This window comes from Thalassophryne amazonica, chromosome 12 (genome assembly GCF_902500255.1).
Source record: "Thalassophryne amazonica chromosome 12, fThaAma1.1, whole genome shotgun sequence".
Classification (NCBI taxonomy): Eukaryota; Metazoa; Chordata; class Actinopteri; order Batrachoidiformes; family Batrachoididae; genus Thalassophryne; species Thalassophryne amazonica.
In genome coordinates, this window is record NC_047114.1 from 48,105,710 (window position 1) to 48,126,814 (window position 21,105).

Consider the following 21,105-nt stretch of genomic DNA (forward strand, 5'->3'; position numbering starts at 1 on the left):
CATTGTCAGTCTTGTTTTTGAACAACCTGACTGTTTTTGCAAGTTGACTGAGAATAATTTTGGATTGGATTGCTATTTTTAAAGTTCGTGTTGGACTGTTTGGAACCTCTTGACTTCAAAGGATCAGAGATGCACAAAAAAATGTAAGTGCCTTTTCTCTTGTTTATAAATTAATACATTATCAAATAAGCAAGGTTGGGTAGGATTACTTTGAAAGAATACATGTGGATTACATGTATGTATGTACATACATTTGGATTACTTGTAATTTGATTACTTTTGGATTACATTTCAAAGTAATCCTACCCAACCTTGCAAATAAGTATGTATATTAGGTATTATATAAAATAAATAATGAATATTTTTAATTTGTGCAATGTAAAAGAATATTTCATTCAATGAAAGATTGAATGTTCCATTCAACTCGGCTGTGCTTTGTTGAATAGAACATTTCATCTGTCACCTCATGAAATATTCTTATCATTGCACTCACAAACATTCATTATGTGTATAAAGGCTGAGTAGATTGATGGTTTGTATGTCACATAGCATTTGCCATTGTGTTTCATTGACCATGTGCTAGTGCTTTTTATCCTGCAATTTTGGCTCTATATGGAATGTGCTATTGCACAGCCCGACCACCGCAGGCACTCACACTACCAAGAATGGCGTTTAGCTAAACATGGCAGAGATTGTTTTGCTGATGGATGACGATTTGAACAAGCTAATTGACAGTGCTAATTCTTCTAACAAAATAAAAAAACAAAAAAAAAACAAACAACAAACAAACAAAAAAACAAACAAATCCACTACACCATAAGGCTGTAGGCATGAAAAGCTGTTAGGATGATGAGCTGGACAAATTTCTAACATTATTTTTTGCTGCACTGAAGAATGCAGACAGCAGTCTGTCCACTGTTTTTTTCAAGTTGACTGAGAACAATTTTGGACTCCTATTTAAAGTTCATGGTAGACTGTTTGGAACGTGTTGACATCAAAGGACCAGTGACGTACACCAAAATGTAAGTCCTTTTTCCGTCATTTATAAATTTCATTGTGCATTGTCTGTATAATAAAAAAAGTAAATTCTCTCAAATGAAATAGCACCCAGAAAAAAGGATATCGCAGCATAGCCAGAACCATGGCATCTGTGTACTGGATCATGTTCAAGGAAGTGTGTCACATGATGGAATTTCCCTCAAAAAATAAGTAGTATGCCTTATCTCAGTCTCTCTTGAAGTACACCCTCATTTGACACAAAGTAACTTGCACAGTGTCCAAAGATTCTTAACAGAGACCAAGAACCAAAGCCATTCAGCTTTCACCTTAATTCACTGGTTATCATCAAGGTCGCAGAACGGTACAGTATGACTGGAAGAACTGGGACTCTGAACACTTGGACTGTCATCCTACTGTAAAATATCTGCACTATCATGTACTTTTTTCCAGTCACCTTATGACTCCATAAGTGTTGTGTGGGCCGCTGAAGAGGAGGTACTGCTGGCCCACCACCACCAGAGGGCACCCTGCCTGGAGTGCGGGCTCCAGGCACCAGAGGGCGCTGCCACCTCACAGGAGCAGCCGGGGTGACAGCTGTCACCTACGACAGCTGTCACCAATCATCTGATCCGCATCGGTATATCAGCAAGACGTCATCTCCACCTCTTTGCCGAGATATCGCTCTACCGAGGAGGTAACATACTCAGTCAATTGTCTTCTTGACCATAATACTTTGTTGCTTTTGCGCAGATAGTGAGTAGAACAGCAGGAGACTGTATTGGACCTTTTGGATAAGTACTCACATTCCTGCACTAACCAGTGTTTTCCTGACGAGAGGTGGAGGTGGTTTTTCCACCATACGTGTTGCTGGGTGCAGGCGCACCCACATCTGACTGTTTTTGTTCCTCGCCAGCAGTACCAGATCTGACAAGCGGAGGCAGTGGCCACCTGGGAGTTCGGGACTTGGCGGCTCCAGTATTCCCGGGGTTCGGTGGCGGAGGAAATCGTGTGGTTCCGGTTCTGCTTTGGACAGACGTCTTCTATCTTCGAGCCTGCCCACATGACACCTTTTGTGATTTGACTTTATTGTCTATTATTGTAATCTGTCGTGTTTGTTGTGCTTATTTCACAACAGTAAAAGTGCTATTTGACTTCCTCCATTGTCCGTTCATTTGCGCCCCCTGTTGTGGGTCCGTGTTCCTACACTTTCACAACAGGATATCTCGGCCAACGTCATGGATCCCGAGGGGCGTCAACCGGCTGTTGAACGGCCAATGGAAGAACAGGGCGCACAGGCGTCCGCAGGAGGAATGATCGGTGAGTTGCAGCGAATCCTCACCGCCTTCACGGCTCGGTTGGATCTAATGACCGAGCAGAACGTCCTCCTTAACCGCAGGGTGGAGGCTCTCGCCGCGCACGTGGAATAGCACTGCCCTCCACGCCGCCTTCGTAAACGGACTGTCGTTGGTCCTGAAGGAGCACCTGGTGGCTAAGGACGAACCGCGGGATTTAGATGGGCTTATTGATCTCGTTATACGATTAGACAATCGGTTAGAAGAACGCCGTCGGGAACGAGACGAAGGGCGTGGCCGGGCACGCGCCGTCCCTCTCCCTTCCAGCTCCGACCGAGCTCCGCCCTCCCCACGCTCCACGGCCTCTACGCTCCGTGTGGTTACAGCTCCCCCTGCTAATGAAGCTATGGACACGAGCAGGGCCACATTTAGACCACCGGATAGACAGAGGAGGCTGGTCCGCGGAGCGTGCTTTGTTTGTGGCTCGATAGAGCATCAGGTGAGGGACTGCCCCGAGCGGTTAAACACCAACGCCCGCCCCTAGAAACTGGGCTAGGGGTGGGCCAAGACATTCACGTGGGACACACCCATATTGCCACACGACTCCCAGTTACAATCCTTTATGAGGATTTAACCCTTCAGGCCCCAGCACTGGTGGACACGGGCTCTGAAGGGAATTTGCTAGACAGCAAATGGGCCAGGGAGGCAGGGCTCCCTCTGGTGGCACTTACTTCACCTGTGCAAGTACGGGCACTAGATGGCTCCCTACTCCCTTTAATCAAAAAAAGACACCTCCAGTAACTCTGGTGGTGTCAGGGAACCACCGGGAGGAGGTCGAGTTTTTTGTGACTCCTGCCACCTCCCGTGTGATTCTCGGGTTCCCCTGGATGTTAAAACACAATCCCCGGATCGATTGGCCGTCCGGGGTAGTGGTTCAGTGGAGCAAGACCTGCCATCGGGTATGTTTAGGTTCCTCGGTTCCTCCCGGTTCCCAGGCTAAGGAGGAGGTCAGAGTCCCGCCCAATCTCGGGACAGTGCCAGTGGAGTACCATGACCTTGTGGACATGTTCAGTAACGATCTGGTGCTCACCCTTCCCCCGCACCGCCCGTACGATTGTGCCATTGATTTGGTTTCAGGCGTTGAGTTTCCGTCCAGCAGGCTGTACAACCTCTCACGACCTGAGCGCGAATCAATGGAGACCTACATCCGGGACTCTTTAGCTGCCGGGTTGATCCGGAATTCCACCTCCCCGATGGGTGCAGGTTTCTTTTTTGTGGGGAAAAAAGATGGCGGACTACGTCCATGCATTGATTACAGAGGGCTGAACGAAATCACGGTTCGTAACCGATACCCATTGCCCTTGTTGGATTCAGTGTTCACGCCCATGCATGGAGCCCAAATGTTCACTAAGCTAGATCTTAGAAATGCGTATCACCTGGTTTGGATCCGGAAGGGAGACGAGTGGAAGACGGCATTTAACACCCCCTTAGGTCACTTTGAGTACCTGGTCATGCCGTTCGGTCTTACAAACGCCCCCGTGACGTTCCAAGCATTGGTTAATGATGTCTTGCGGGATTTCCTGCACCGATTCGTCTTCGTATATCTGGACGATATACTCATCTTTTCTCCGGATCCTGAGACCCATGTCCGGCATGTACGTCAGGTCCTGCAGCGGTTGTTAGAGAACCGGCTGTTTGTGAAGGGCGAGAAGTGCGAGTTCCACCGCACTTCTTTGTCCTTCCTGGGGTTTATCATCTCCCCTAACTCCGTCGCTCCTGATCCGGCCAAGGTCGCGGCGGTGAGAGACTGGCCCCAACCTACCAGCCGTAGGAAACTGCAACAGTTCCTCGGCTTTGCAAATTTCTACAGGAGGTTCATTAAGGGCTACAGTCAGGTAGTTAGCCCCCTGACAGCCCTGACCTCTCCAAAAGTCCCCTTCACCTGGTCGGATCGTTGCGATGCCGCGTTCAAGGAGTTGAAACGGCGCTTCTCGTCTGCACCCGTTCTGGTGCAGCCCGATCCTAGTCGCCAGTTTGTGGTTGAAGTGGACGCCTCGGACTCAGGGATAGGAGCTGTGCTTTCCCAGAGCGGAGAGACCGATAAGGTCCTTCACCCGTGTGCCTATTTTTCCCGCAGGTTGACCCCGGCCGAACGGAACTATGACGTCGGCAATCGAGAACTCCTTGCGGTGAAAGAGGCTCTTGAAGAGTGGAGACATCTGTTGGAGGGAACGTCCGTGCCATTCACGGTTTTCACTGACCACCAGAACCTGGAGTATATCAGGACTGCCAAGCGGCTGAACCCCAGGCAAGCCCGCTGGTCACTGTTCTTCGGCCATTTTGACTTCCGGATCACCTACCGTCCCGGGACCAAAAACCAGAGATCGGATGCCTTGTCCCGGGTACATGAAGATGAAGTTAAAACGGAGTTGTCGGATCCACCGGAACCCATCATCCCGGAGTCCACTATCGTGGCCACCCTCACCTGGGACGTAGAGAGAACCGTCCGGGAGGCCCTGGCACGAAGCCCGGACCCCGGAACTGGGCCGAAGAACAGACTTTACGTCCCACCAGAGGCTAGGGCTGCAGTCCTGGACTTCTGTCACGGCTCCAAGTTCTCCTGTCATCCGGGGGTGCGAAGAACCGTGGCAGTTGTCCGGCAGCGCTTCTGGTGGGCGTCCCTAGAGGCCGATGTCCGGGATTATATCCAGGCCTGCACCACCTGCGCCAGGGGCAAGGCTGATCACCGCAGGGCATCGGGACTGCTCCAGCCGTTGCCCGTGCCTCATCGCCCCTGGTCCCACATCGGCCTGGATTTTGTCACGGGCCTCCCGCCGTCCCAGGGCAACACTACCATCCTCACGATAGTGGACCGATTCTCCAAGGCGGCCCACTTCGTGGCACTCCCGAAGCTCCCGACTGCCCAGGAGACAGCGGACCTCCTGGTCCACCACGTCATCCGGCTGCATGGGATTCCAACAGACATCGTCTCCGATCGCAGTCCCCAGTTCTCCTTGCAAGTCTGGAAGAGCTTCTGCCGGGAACTGGGGGCCACGGTGAGTCTCTCTTCCGGGTATCATCCCCAGACCAACGGGCAAGCAGAACGGGCCAATCAGGAGGTGGAACAGGCCCTGCGTTGCGTGACGGCCGCGCACCCGGCGGCCTGGAGTACCCATTTGACCTGGATCGAGTATGCCCATAACAGCCAGGTGTCGTCAGCCACCGGCCTCTCCCCTTTTGAGGTGTGTCTGGGGTACCAGCCTCCTTTGTTTCCGGTGGTTGAGGGAGAGGTCTGTGTGCCCTCGGTCCAGGCCCACCTGCGGAAGTGCCGTCGGGTGTGGCGTGCCGCCCGTTCTGCTTTGCTGAGGGCCCGGATGAGGACGAAAGCCCATGCAGACCGTCGGCGGACCCCGGCCCCTACGTATCGGCCAGGGCAGGAAGTGTGGTTGTCAACAAAGGACATTCCCCTCAAAGTGGACTCACCTAAACTGCAGGATCGGTACATCGGTCCATTCAAGGTCCTCAAGGTCATCAGTCCAGCCGCAGTGAGGCTTCAGCTTCCGGCCTCGCTGCGGATCCATCCCGTTTTCCATGTGTCCCGGATTAAGCCGCATCACACCTCACCCCTCTGTACTCCGGGTCCGGCACCACCTCCTGCCCGGATCATCGATGGCGAGCCGGCTTGGACTGTGCGCCGGCTCTTGGATGTCCGTAGGATGGGCCGGGGCTTCCAGTATTTGGTGGACTGGGAGGGGTACGGACTCGAAGAACACTCCTGGGTGAAGAGGAGCTTCATCCTGGACCCGGCCCTCCTGGCCGATTTCTACCGCCACCACCCGGACAAGCCTGGTCGGGCGCCTCGTTCCAGCAGCGAATCCATCATGTCATGCGAAGCCTCCGCTCGGCTTTCCATGACAAAATCTCTTGTTAAAAGTGAAATCTGCCGGAAAATGGTTGATGTCCAGCTCTTGTGATAACCAGAGAAATGGCACACGATGGTCACGGATCCAGACAGCCATCCGTTTAGAAATGAAATGGTCGTTCAGCCTGTAGATGGTGGCTTCGGAGCGCGGCGCGCCCCACAGCCGCTGGGGGCCGTCCTTAAAGTGACAGTAACACTCCTTATTCTCTACCAAGCCCGTAACATTTTCACCGAAAGCCAGATAAATTTTTCTAATGGTTTCCAGCTGCCAGTCTCTAACAGTTTCTGAAAAAATTCTGATGGAAAAAAAGCCCAAATCATTCCGCCATTTCCTGGCAATGAAACAACGACGAAGGGGCTGGACCACTCCTCAGTCAAAGCCTGCTCACAGGCGAATGACGCAACCGACAGGCGTGGAAAAACTCACGCATGCGCACGAGGGTTCAAGCTTGTCTGACGCAATCACACGTGATTCAAATCCATATGGTTTTTGAAAAAAATAATAAGGTCGGATACTTTTCTAATAGACCTCGTAAAAATTTCTAAATTATCTTTCTTAAACTCAGACTGAAAGTAAATGTCTACAACCTGATATAAAGTAATTAAAATATAAAAGCCAAGATGATAGGTTGCACAAGTAATGGGCCCCTTTGGCATAATACCTGTAAATAATCAGTTTTATTGCCAGTTTTCTTCAGAAAAGTCAGGGGATGGATACATGAACATTTCAACGTCACTGAATATGTCTTGGACTTTATTTACATCAATTATGAAGAAATACAAACAGTATGGCACTCTATGGTAAATCTGTGTGGAGTAGACAGTTCTCAAAAACTGAGTGACTGTGCAAGAAGGAGAAGAGTGAGGAAAGCCAACAAGTCACCTAGACAACCCAGAAGAAATTACTGCCTTCTGTGGCTGTGATTGGAGAAATTGTGCACAGTGCAAGTTTTGGATTTTATATCCCCAGTTATACAGCTTCATGATGAAGTGTAGCAGAGGAGGGTTTTCTTAAAAAGAAGACCTGAAAGTTCAGCTACAATTTGTCAGAAGGTACATCTGAGATGCAAGTTGAAATTTGATGTTTTAGTGAAAGAAGACCCTCCTCTATACCACTTCATCATGAAGCTGTAGATATAACTGGAGATACAAAATACAGAATTTGCACTGTGCACAATTTCTTCAATCACAGCCGCAGAAGCCTAAAACTTTTTCTGGGTTGTCTGCGTGTCTTGGTGGCTTTCCTCACTCTTCTCCTCCTTGCACAGTCACTCAGTTTTTGAGAGCTGTCTACTCCACACAGATTTACCATAGAGTGCCATATTGTTTGTATTTCTTCATAACTGATGTAAATAAAGTTCAGGACATATTCAGTGACTTGGAAATTTTCATGTATCCATCTCCTGACTTGTCTGAAGAAAACTGGCAATTTCACTGATTATTTACAGGTATTATACCAAAGGGGGGCTGATTACTTATGCAACCTATCATCTTGGGTTTTATATTTTTAATTAATTTATATCAAGTTGTAGAGATTTGTTTTCAGTTTGAGTCTAAGGAAGATCATTTTAGAAATTTTTATATTGAGAAGCCTGATTTACTTTTTCTATTTGAAATCCCATAAATAAATTAAAATTTGTGAAATACCAAGGGGCTGAATACTTTTGCAAGCCACTGTAATAGCAGTGGTGGGCACAGTAACTGCTAATTATCAAAGCTAACGTTTTCATTCGCGGATTAGCTTTCCAGATAACTTTGAAAACCATCTGCGGACCAATTAGCTTCCAATAAATTTAGTTCCGATAACTTTTACACTGATAACATATTTTTGCACGCATAGTGAATAAAGCTTAACAGTTAAAAACATTTGTAAAGTCTGAAATCAAAGATTTTTGTGCCTGTGTGTTACATGTTTTGTAGCGGACAGACAGTCATGAATGGTAGAGCTCTATCCTCTGCAGGCAGAGGAGAGCTGACTACCAGACAGAAAGGAAGAGGGAGGGAAGAAAAAAGATAATTTCTCTTCACACCATACAGACATGCCGGCCATTTCACTGGAGTCTTGCACAGGCAGACAGTTTTGACTTATGGCTATAATTTTAAACAAACTAATTGCAGACAAGTTATTGAAATTAACATCATGTCTGTCGTTTTACAAAGTGAAAATATCAGCTTTATGTTTTAGCTTTAAAGTAAAGCAGTAATTTTGAAACTTTAAGTGTTTAGACCAGTGGTGTCCAAACTATTCCAGAAAGGGCCGAGAGGGTGCAGGTTTTCTTTGCAGCCACTGACTCCAGCAGGTGATGTCACTGATGAACTCATCCCACCTGCTCAAAGGGAAGTTAATAAAAACCTGGACCTCATAGCTTGCCTCTACTGGTGGTTGGCTCTCACTGCGGTATTGTATCACTTCCTGTTCCGGAGCACAGCGGTGTTTTGCTGTATCTGTTAGCTGTTTAATCTGTGCAGTTAGATTGATCTAGTTAACTAGATAACGATTTGTTTCACAGTGTAATCTTCACATGCCTTAACTAAAGCACTTTACACATTATTCACTTTGTGTGTTTTTAGGAATCCGCTAGCTTAGCACAGCTACTAGCTCTTAGCCGATTTAGCATGGCGGCTTCTCCTGTCTCTCCCGCACTTTTCTCCTCTGGGTGTGAAATATTTAGTTATTCCTCGGCCTCCTTTAGCAGTAATGGTACTTGTAATAAGTGTAGCTTATTCGTAGCTTTGGAGGCCAGGCTGGGCGAATTGGAGACTCGGCTCTGCACCGTGGAAAATTCTACAGCTAGCCAGGCCCCTGTTGTCGGTGCAGACCAAGGTAGCTTAGCCGCCGTTAGTTTCCCTTTGGCAGATCCCGAGCAGCCGGGAAAGCAGGCCGACTGGGTGACTGTGAGGAGGAAGCGTAGTCCTAAACAGAAGCCCCGTGTACACCGCCAACCCGTTCACATTTCTAACCGTTTTTCCCCACTCGACGACACACCCGCCGAGGATCAAACTGTGGTTATTGGCGACTCTGTTTTGAGAAATGTGAAGTTAGCGACACCAGCAACCATAGTCAATTGTCTTCCAGGGGCCAGAGCAGGCGACATTGAAGGAAATTTGAAACTGCTGGCTATGGCTAAGTGTAAATTTGGTAAGATTGTAATTCACATCGGCAGTAATGACACCCGGTTACGCCAATCGGAGGTCACTAAAATTAACATTGAATCGGTGTGTAACTTTGCAAAAACAATGTCGGACTCTGTAGTTTTCTCTGGGCCCCTCCCCAATCGGACCGGGAGTGACATGTTTAGCCGCATGTTCTTCTTGAATTGCTGGCTGTCTGAGTGGTGTCCAAAAAATGAGTGGGCTTCATAGATAATTGGCAAAGCTTCTGGGGAAAACATGGTCTTGTTAGGAGAGACGGCATCCATCCCACTTTGGATGGAGCAGCTCTCATTTCTAGAAATCTGGCCAATTTTCTTAAATCCTCCAAACCGTGACTATCCAGGGCTGGGACCAGGAAGCAGAGTTGTAGTCTTACACACCTCTCTGCAGCTTCTCTCCCCCTACCATCCCCTCATTACCCCATCCCCGTAGAGACGGTGCCTGCTCCCAGACCACCAATAACCAGCAAAAATCTATTTAAGCATAAAAATTCAAAAAGAAAAAATAATATAGCACCTTCAACTGCACCACAGACTTAAACAGTTAAATGTGGTCTATTAAACATTAGGTCTCTCTCTTCTAAGTCCCTGTTAGTAAATGATATAATAATTGATCAACATACTGATTTATTCTGCCTTACAGAAACCTGGTTACAGCAGGATGAATATGTTAGTTTAAATGAGTGAACACCCCCGAGTCACACTAACTGCCAGAATGCTCGTAGCATGGGCCGAGGCGGAGGATTAGCAGCAATCTTCCATTCCAGCTTATTAATTAATCAAAAACCCAGACAGAGCTTTAATTCATTTGAAAGCTTGACTCTTAGTCTTGTCCATCCAAATTGGAAGTCCCAAAAACCAGTTTTATTTGTTATTATCTATCGTTCACCTGGTCATTACTGTGAGTTTCTCTGTGAATTGTCAGACCTTTTGTCTGACTTAGTGCTTAGCTCAGATAAGATAATTATAGTGGGCGATTTTAACATCCACACAGATGCTGAGAATGACAGCCTCAACACTGCATTTAATCTATTATTAGACTCAAATGGCTTTGCTCAAAATGTAAATGAGTCCACCCACCACTTTAATCATATCTTAGATCTTGTTCTGACTTATGGTATGGAATTTGAAGACTTAACAGTATTCCCTGAAAACTCCCTTCTGTCTGATCATTTCTTAATAACATTTACATTTACTCTGATGGACTACCCAGCAGTGGGGAATAAGTTTCATTACACTAGAAGTCTTTCAGAAAGCACTGTAGCTAGGTTTAAGGATATGATTCCTTCTTTATGTTCTCTAATGCCATATACCAACACAGTGCAGAGTAGCTACCTAAACTCTGTAAGTGAGATAGAGTATCTCGTCAATAGTTTTACATCCTCATTGAAGACAACTTTGGATGCTGTAGCTCCTCTGAAAAAGAGAGCTTTAAATCAGAAGTGCCTGACTCTGTGGTATAACTCACAAACTCGCAGCTTAAAGCAGATAACCCGTAAGTTGGAGAGGAAATGGCATCTCACTAATTTAGAAGATCTTCACTTAGCCTGGAAAAAGAGTCTGTTGCTCTATAAAAAGCCCTCTGTAAAGCTAGGACATCTTACTACTCATCACTAATTGAAGAAAATAAGAACAACCCCAGGTTTCTTTTCAGCACTGTAGCCAGGCTGACAAAGAGTCAGAGCTCTATTGAGCCGAGTATTCCTTTAACTTTAACTAGTAATGACTTCATGACTTTCTTTGCTAATAAAATTTAACTATTAGAGAAAAAATTACTCATAACCATCCCAAAGACGTATTGTTATCTTTGGCTGCTTTCAGTGATGCCGGTATTTGGTTAGACTCTTTCTCTCCGATTGCTCTGTCTGAGTTATTTTCATTAGTTACTTCATCCAAACCATCAACATGTCTATTAGACCCCATTCCTACCAGGCTGCTCAAGGAAGCCCTACCATTATTTAATGCTTCGATCTTAAATATGATCAATCTATCTTTATTAGTTGGCTATGTACCACAGGCTTTTAAGGTGGCAGTAATTAAACCATTACTTAAAAAGCCATCACTTGACCCAGCTATCTTAGCTAATTATAGGCCAATCTCCAACCTTCCTTTTCTCTCAAAAATTCTTGAAAGGGTAGTTGTAAAACAGCTAACTGATCATCTGCAGAGGAATGGTCTATTTGAAGAGTTTCAGTCAGGTTTTAGAATTCATCATAGTACAGAAACAGCATTAGTGAAGGTTACAAATGATCTTCTTATGGCCTCAGACAGTTGGCTCATCTCTGTGCTTGTTCTGTTAGACCTCAGTGCTGCTTTTGATACTGTTGAGCATAAAATTTTATTACAGAGATTAGAGCATGCCATAGGTATTACAGGCACTGCGCTGCGGTGGTTTGATTCATATTTATCTAATAGATTACAATTTGTTCATGTAAATGGGGAATCTTCTTCATAGACTAAGGTTAATTATGGAGTTCCACAAGGTTCTGTGCTAGGACCAATTTTATTCACTTTATACATGCTTCCCTTAGGCAGTATTATTAGACGGCATTGCTTAAATTTTTATTGTTACGCAGATGATACCCAGCTTTATCTATCCATGAAGCCAGAGGACACACACCAATTAGCTAAACTGCAGGATTGTCTTACAGACATAAAGACATGGATGACCTCTAATTTTCTGCTTTTAAACTCAGATAAAACTGAAGTTATTGTACTTGGCCCCACAAATCTTAGAAACATGGTGTCTAACCAGATCCTTACTCTGGATGGCATTACCCTGACCTCTAGTAATACTGTGAGAAATCTTGGAGTCATTTTTGATCAGGATATGTCATTCAATGCGCATATTAAACAAATATGTAGGACTGCTTTTTTGCAATTACGCAATATCTCTAAAATTAGAAAGGTCTTGTCTCAGAGTGATGCTGAAAAACTAATTCATGCATTTATTTCCTCTAGGCTGGACTATTGTAATTCATTATTACCAGGTTGTCCTAAAGTTCCCTGAAAAGCCTTCAGTTAATTCAAATGCTGCAGCTAGAGTACTAACGGGGACTAGAAGGAGAGAGCATATCTCACCCATATTGGCCTCTCTTCATTGGCTTCCTGTTAATTCTAGAATAGAATTTAAAATTCTTCTTCTTACTTATAAGGTTTTGAATAATCAGGTCCATCTTATCTTAGGGACCTCATAGTACCATATCACCCCAATAGAGCGCTTCGCTCTCAGACTGCACGCTTACTTGTAGTTCCTAGGGTTTGTAAGAGTAGAATGGGAGGCAGAGCCTTCAGTTTTAACGCTCCTCTCCTGTGGAACAAGCTCCCAATTCAGATCAGGGAGACAGACACCCTCTCTACTTTTAAGATTAGGCTTAAAACTTTCCTTTTTGCTAAAGCTTATAGTTAGGGCTGGATCAGGTGACCCTGAACCATCCCTTAGTCATGCTGCTATAGACTTAGACTGCTGCGGGGTTCCCATGAGGCACTGAGTGTTTCTTTCTCCTTTTGCTCTTTATGCACCACTCTGCATTTAATCATTAGTGATTGATCTCTGCTCCCCTCCACAGCATGTCTTTTTCCTGGTTCTCTCCCTCAGCCCCAACCAGTCCCAGCAGAAGACTGCCCTCCCTGAGCCTGGTTCTGCTGGAGGTTTCTTCCTGTTAAAAGGGAGTTTTCCTTCCCACTGTCGCCAAGTGCTTGCTCACAGGGGGTCGTTTTGACCGTTGGGGTTTTTACGTAATTATTGTATGGCCTTGCCTTACAATATAAAGCGCCTTGGGGCAACTGTTTGTTGTGATTTGGCGCTATATAAATAAAATTGATTGATTGAATTGATTGACCCTATCGGCCCTTTCTGGAATAATTTGGACACCACTGGTTTAGACACATGCGCCTGTTCTGTGGAACAATCTGTCTGCACACATAAAACAGTCTCATTCTCTAGAGTTAGTCAAGTCTAGATTAAAGACTCATCTGCTTTCCCTTTCATATTGCATATGTGCATTGTATCCTACCATTTGTCCTTTCCTTTTAAACTGTGTCATTGTCATTAGAGCAAGGCTCAGCCTCACTATATTCTATATTCTCGGTCCATACTGAAGCAGATGCTAGTTGCCAGCGATCACATTAGTAAACTCTGTGCTTCTCTGTTGGTTCCCAGACAGCAAATAGATCCGGGCCGGATGTAGTCCAACATCTGGTACCAATCCTGAAAACAGATCCGGTCCAGACAGTTTTTGCACCCTGGCCCAGATCCGGCACAGCTCCGCTTTACAGTTCTGGAAACAGATCCGGACTAGATCTGAACTGGATCCGCAAAAGACCAACCGTTTACAGACCATATCTGGCACGGATCTGGGGTAGATGTGGACCACATCACAGCACCGTGGCAGGAACAAGTTTTACAGGGTTAGTTCTGTGGATCCGAGGAAACTGATTTGTATCTATAACACACAGATCAGTGTCCCTGGACTTATAAAACTTGATTGTCGGTAAAGAAACAAACCGCTTTGCAATAAGCATTAAAAAAGCCTTAGTGGACAATCACGATTACAGAGTTCAGAGTTTACAACCACTAATGGATAGTTTCTACCGAGTGCAGATAAATTGCTTATCGTTATGCCCCATGTTCCTGCCACGGTGCTGTGATGTGGACCACATCTGTCCCAGATCCGTGCCAGATATGGTCTGTAAACGGTTGGTGGTTTTGCGGATCCAGTTCAGATCTGGTCGGATCTGTTCCAGAACTGTTAAAGCGGAGCGTGCCAGATCTGGGCCAGGGTGCAAAACTGTCTGGATCGGATCTGTTTTCAGGATTGGTACCAGATGTTGGACTACTCCGGCCCGGATCTATTTGCTGTCTGTGTTTACTGTTAGGAGTTAGTGTTTTAGGTGCTGTAGTTCTGGCCAACTGATTCTGCTGTCTTTTTCTGTGTCTGAGGTGTGTTGCCACAACTGTGACCTATAGTTTGGTGGTGTCTGTGGATCCCTAGACAATGGCACACCTATACTTACAGCACCCGTGACAAACTGCCAAATGGATGCTGATTTACACATTTAAGAACGTGCTATAATTGGAACTTTTTTCGAATCAGACTCTGTTCTGGACTTTGGTTTGCATGCTGATTACTTTTTTGTCTGTGGATTGTTAATTACATCTCTGTTGCTGTTAGAATGGCCTAAAGCCATGGTTCTCACTGAATAATGAAGGATGAAAAATGAACCATGTACCATGTTTTTTTTTCGTACGAGTCTAGTTATTCAACAACTGTGGGAGAATAGTGGCTCTGAGAGGCTCTTAGAGGCAGAATATTCGGCTAACGAGGCTCATCTCTGAGCGTGGCGCTAATTTCAAGATGTCCAAAATTTAGCAACAACAGTGTGGGGCAGTTTGTGTACGCGGGTACTGTGAGGACAAACACAGATTTTAGACGCATGTTTGTGGTGACGACGCGGCTGTTTAAAAGCCTGTTAGAGAGTTTGACTCCCATGCTGGAGATCGTGAGTTGCGTCCCAAGGGGAGCGATGGGCAGGGTCATAACAACACAACGCACAGTGCAGCCACTACATTGGCCCTGAGGCCCATTGGTGCCAATGCATTTCTCTGGATTCTGTATTCTGAAGTGGGTGGGAGTCTATAACTTGGGCTGGGCTGGACACCAGTCCAATGCAGGTACTTCCCCCAGCCATGGTTGGTGCCCATTTACATCTGGGTAGACTGAAACCACACAGGTTAAGTGTCATATCCAAGGATTCAGACAGGTAGCGTGAGCAGGATTGGAACCCAGGTCAACATATTATCAGAACAGCTCCTTATCCACTGAGCTATCTGCACTAGACCAGAGCAAACCTTTTATCACATTAGTGATATAAGCTAGTTAATTATTTAATTGAGTACTGCAAACCAAAATTATAATGTAACAAAGAAACATTCTTTATAACTTAAATTGTAAAAAACTTCACAGCCTTTACAGGCTTTAAATTATTCTCAGTTCTTGGTTTCAACTTGCTCATAAAATGTGGCAATACCTACCCATTGTTGTGTTGAATGGCTTTTTTCCCACACAATAGAAATAAGCTGTTTAATTAAGTCAGGTAGCGGGGAGCACATACACGGTGATGCATCAGCAATTCTAACAAGGTTTATTCCTCAAAACAAAGTTATAAACTAAACCACAGTATGTACTATCAGAAGAACACTAAAAATATTGGAATATCAGGATAAACTTCACAATACAGAAACTTCACAATACAGAAGCACACCTTCAAATATAACAACTACAAAACACAAGACAAACAAAACAACAGCATAATATCTACAGTACTATCAGGTCTCAAACTGTGAAAACTCAAAGTCAAAATGTAGATTAGTGACACACAGATAAAGGCTCACATCAAAACTACTGAGCTCAAAGTTTTCTTTTAATTAAAAGCTTGGCAGGAGTCCAGAACAGGTTGCAGGGTCCATCATATTCAGGTTCAAGAAGTCCTTTGTAATGTGCCAACTGGGAATGGAGGGATTGCCAATGAGTCACATGTGGAAACCGGCTGGATGAGTAGACTATGGTCCTGATCAAGTTAGGAATATGGGCTTGAACAGAATAATGGACAGCTGAGTTTGGAAAAAGCATTTCCTAACTAAACTGTCCTTTAAAAGATGCTGTATTTTTTGTACTCATGATGAAAAACAGAAGAGACCATGAAGTATACAAGCTTGCTCATGGCACTGTAAAGATGAGCACTTGTATCTTGTACCCATTGAAACCTTTTGTCCCAATTTGGTTCTTTCAGACAATCTGGCCAGGTGTCAAGGGTTTTGGTTGCAATAGAGACGCTGGACCTGAATGACAATGCGCCCGAGCTGGACAGGCAATACACAACTGCAATGTGTGACTCATCCTCCATTGGACAGGTACGTGTCTCACTGCTGTTTTACATAAATGTGTGCATGCTGACTGAATGCGTTGTGGAGCTTTCCTATCCAGTCAAAATGTACTTTAGCCAATTTAGACTTGGAGGAGGTCTGAGTGATTCTGAAGAGGGCACTCAGGGTGTCTTGTGAGATGAAAGACTAGGTTGTGTTGGAGTTGTATGTGCTATGTAGAGGTGCACTGAAAGCTATATCATGGAACAGCCTTGGGTCCAAGCAGAAAACCAGTCAATTTCCAGTTCCTGACCCTAACCCTGATCCTGACTCATGCCAGTTTTTGTTCTAACCCTTATTGATTGCTAATAACTGTAGGTAGTGAGTGAAGAGTGCAGGATTTTGTTGCTTACCACTTACAGGAGATCTCACTTCCACAGACAGCTTCACATACATACACATGTGGACAAAAGTATTGACACCCTTCCATTAAATGAAAGAAAAATTCACAATGGTTACTGAATAACTTGAAACTGACAAAAGTAATAAATAAAAATGTACTGCAACTTAACTAATGAAAGTTAATTTAAACTAATCAGACATTGTTTTTGAATTGTGGCTTGATGGAATCATTTTAAAAAACAAACTGATGAAACTTGCCTCAGCAAAACTGATGGTGCTTTTTAGTTAATATTTTGCAGCACAACCTTTTGAGGTAATCACTGCAGTCAGGTGATTTCTGTAACCCTCAATGAGACATCTGCGCCTATCGACAGGTATTTTGGCCTACTCGTCTTGAGCAAAGTGAGCCATCTGTCTCAGGTTTGAAGGATGCCTTCTCCAGACTGCATGTTTCAGCTCCTTCCACAAATGTTCTATAGGATTTAGGATCAGGGCTCATAGAAGGCCACTCCAGAATAGTCTTAGCCATTCTTGGGTGTTTTTAGCTGTTTGCTTTGGATCATTATCCTGTTGGAGAACTCATGGCCTGTGACTCAGACCAAGCTTTCTGACACTGGGGAACACATTTTGCTCCAGAATGCCTTTGATAGTCTTGAGATTTCATTGTACCCTGCACAGATTCGGAGACACCTGTGCGAGATGCAGCAAAGGGGTGTCATGAACTGAGGTGCCGTGGCACAGAAGGTGGTTGAACACATATGCAGACTCAAAACTCAAAGGTAGGAGTAAAAGGCTTTATCTCCAAAAAAAATCAAGCTGGGGTACAGTACACAGGAAGGCTGTCAGTGAGGTGACAATACAGGCAGCAGTCAAGCAGAGGCATGGTCAAAAAACAAGCACAGTTCCAAAACACCAGAAGACAAAATACAGGGGCTGGGGCAGGGAGCGAGGTCAAAAACGAAACATGGTCCAAACACGGCAAGGCAAAACAAAGCAAAAAAGCAAAAAAATCACAACAACTGGGAGGGAAGTGGTGTGAACTCAAAGGCTTAAAATGGGACACAGGGAAGGCATTGGATATGGTGGGTCTACCTGTTTTAAAAAAACAAACAATCCATGAGGGGATCTGATGAGTGTCTATAACACGGGGCTTTGGTTTTAGCCTTAAAATTGGTGGTGGTTTTCAGCTGCTCCAGATGTTCAAGGTTGCCACAGCAGATCCAGGTTGGTGATTTTGGCAACATTTATGCTGGATGCCCTTCCTGAAACAACTGCAGGTTTACTCAGAAACACACACACACAGTCTCCCTTCCAGGTACTAACCAGGACCTACTCTGCTTGGCTTCTGAGCTCTGACAGGATCAGGGTTACACAGAGTAGACTGGCAGCATGGGCAATTAAAAATTATGACCTGCTTATTTCCTTCAGAATTGTGGATTAACCAGACCTGTGTCATCAAGTGACCAATAGCTGTTAATGTGTTAATGTATTTAGCATACAAGATTATTAAACAAGAGGAAAATTTCACAAGACAAAAATACTGGAGAGGAATTAAACACACAGCAACCCATATTGTTACCAGATATTCATTATTCATTCATTTTCTTCCACTTATCCAGGTCTGGGTCACGGTGGCACTAGGCCAACTAGCTCACCCACGCTTCCCTATCCTCAGCCAAGTCCTGTTACTCTTCCCGGGGGATCCTGAAGGCCTTTCCAAGACACCTAGAAAACCTCTCGTCCTGTGCACAAGGCAAAATTTCCTGTGTATTCGTTTTGTAAATGGGTTTTGTAAATTGTGTCGGTAGCATAGCCCAAGCAGAAGGTCACCCGTTTGAGTCTAGTCTGCTTGAGGTTTCTTCCTCAATACATCAGAGGCAGTGTTCCTTACCACTGTCACACAGGTGACCTGGTTGGTAAGGTTAGCCCCTTACTTGTGTGGAAGCACCTTGAGGTAACTTTGTTGTGATTTGACGCTATATAAATGAAATAAAATAATTGAATAGGAAATATAATCCCTCCAATGTGTTTTCGGTCTTTGCGGGTCCTCCATAGCAGCACAAAGGTAAACTAGAGACCAAAACCATGTTTGGCTTTTTGTCCCAGGCTGTAAACATTGTTATTTCTGCTCTAAGTTGGAGATTTTAATATGGGCTTCTATGGAGCCAGCTCTTTTTTTGAGTCAGCCTCAAGCAGCCACTGCTTTATGCTGTGCCTCTTTTTGGACCATCAAAGCTTACCCCTTGGAACACTCTAACAACAACACCTGTCCATTCCATGTTTGTACTTTTCAGACAACGACGGGGATGCAGATTCCTGCCTTTAATCAGGCTGTGCAAAACTGGCATTATTCTCATTGTTAATGTTTAAGACTTATTCAGAGTCCTGTAGAGAAGAATTTGTAAAACATGAGAAGCACAGGTTTCATGCTCAAAATCACATTAATACAGCTCTTCACAGGAACAGTGGCTAAGATCTCTCCACAGAGATGAGAAAGCACTTGTCAAATTATAGGAAGTGTTTAGATGCATTATTGTTGCCAAGGGCAGACCAAACAAATATAAGTACATAAGGATGCATTCTGTTTTCTCTGGGGTGATATATGTGTGTGTGTGAACTACATTCACCAACAGAAGCAAAAGTATTAAGCTCAAGTCATCAAGTCCTCACACTGTGTGCTCATGGTGGATTGTTTGGCAGGGGAAGGGTGGTTCCACTTGGGGCACAGCTCGTACATATAGCTGTTAGAAGTGTGGTCAGTGTTGCAGGGATTAAAGGACAGTCAAAAATACTTTTAATGGATTAGTGTTAGTTATTAAAGGACAGTTTAGTTAGTTTTAGGCATGTTTGGAAGTGGTTAGGTTTAGTGTACAAGCAACAGGCAGAGGGTACCAAGTAGTCAGCTTCTGATGTCACATGAATTAGAAGACTGGGAAATCCAATGTGACATACTAAGCTGACTAAACTAAGCTGACTTTGTATGTTGCATTGGTGCCTAAAGGCCTTCATGCTAGCGAAATGGTCAAGCTAGAGCTTGTAAATAGAAACCTCCACCAACACTAGTTTACCAATTCCACAAATTTTACCTTGCAAAAAATGTTCAAGGTCAATGTCCTATTAGAAGTGGCTTTTCATAGCTAAATTAGATGTGATCAAAAGTCAGGAGTATGTATTTAGTTCATTTCAGTATCTTTTAAACTGACACATCAACAGTTCTCAACTTGTGAGTTCCTTGGGAGGCAAAGTGTGCATTTAGTGACGTAACTGCTATAGATTTTTGGAAAAACAGCTATGGACCTATCTGGACAGGGATTGCTGTTTGCTGCCTCTTTTTCTGTCTTCCATCGATACATTTGTGTCATAGTTCAAACACAGGTGGTGTTTCGTTTCACTGCCTGTGGATGTGGTGAGCACTTTCTCAAGTAAAAAGTAGATTACGGGTTCTAAAAGAGTACTCGAGTAAGAGAGAAAATACAATTTTTCAGAAGGAATGTGGAAACTGCTTGTTCTTTATATGTCTGCCAGGACGTAATAAAATCATTGGCGTTATGTCAAAGCTACAAACCTCAATTCCAAATAAGTTGGGACGTTGTGTAAATGCAGTGTTGCCAAGTTACTTTGAAAAAGTAATCCAATTACTGATTACTGATTCCTCCTTGAAAAAGTAACTTAGTTACTTACTGATACTCAGTTGGAAAAGTAACTAAGTTAGATTACTAGTTACTTTTTAGAAGTAACTTTAATCTGATTACTGATTTGGAAAGATTAACGTGTTAGATTACTCGTTACTAAAAAAAGTGGTCAGATTAGAGTAACGCATTACCGGCATCGCTGGTAAAATGTAAATAAAAACAGAATACAATGATTTGCAAATCCTCTTCAACCTGTATTCAATTAAATACACCACAAAGACAAGATATTTAATGTTCAAACTCATAACTTTATTGTTTTTGTGCAAATATTTGCTCATTTTGAAATGGATGCCTGCAACACGTTTCAAAAAAGCTGGGACAGTGGTATGTTTACCACTGTGTTACATCACCTTTCCTTCTAACAACACTCAATAAGCGTTTAGGAACTGAGGACACTAATTGTTGAAGCTTTGTAGGTGGAATTCTTTCCCATTCTTGCTTGATGTACGAATTCAGTTGTTCAACAGTCCAGGGTCGCCGTTGTCGTATTTTGCGCTTCATAATGCACCACACATTTTCAATGGGTGACAGGTCTCGACTACAGGCAGGCCAGTCTAGTACCTGCACACTTTTACTATGAAGCCATGCTGTTGTAACATGTGCAGAATGTGGCTTGGCATTATCTTGCTGAAATAAGCAGGGACGTCCCTGAAAAAGATGTTGCTTGGATGGCAGCATGTGTTGCTCCAAAACCTGGATGTACCTTTCAGCATTGATGGTGCCATCACAGATGTGTAAGTTGTCCATGCCATGGGCACTAACACAACCCCATACCATCGCA

The 21,105-nt window shown here is 44.5% G+C and overlaps 1 protein-coding gene across 1 annotated transcript in view; it reads left to right on the plus strand.

Annotated features, from left to right (window-relative positions):
- Nucleotides 1-21,105, plus strand: part of LOC117521240 — a 569,076-nt gene that overhangs the window by 496,707 nt on the left and 51,264 nt on the right. Inside the window, exon 9 of the mRNA XM_034182574.1 lies at nucleotides 16,158-16,278. Coding sequence (XP_034038465.1) covers nucleotides 16,158-16,278 — 121 coding nt within the window. The remainder of the gene's footprint in view (nucleotides 1-16,157; nucleotides 16,279-21,105) is intronic.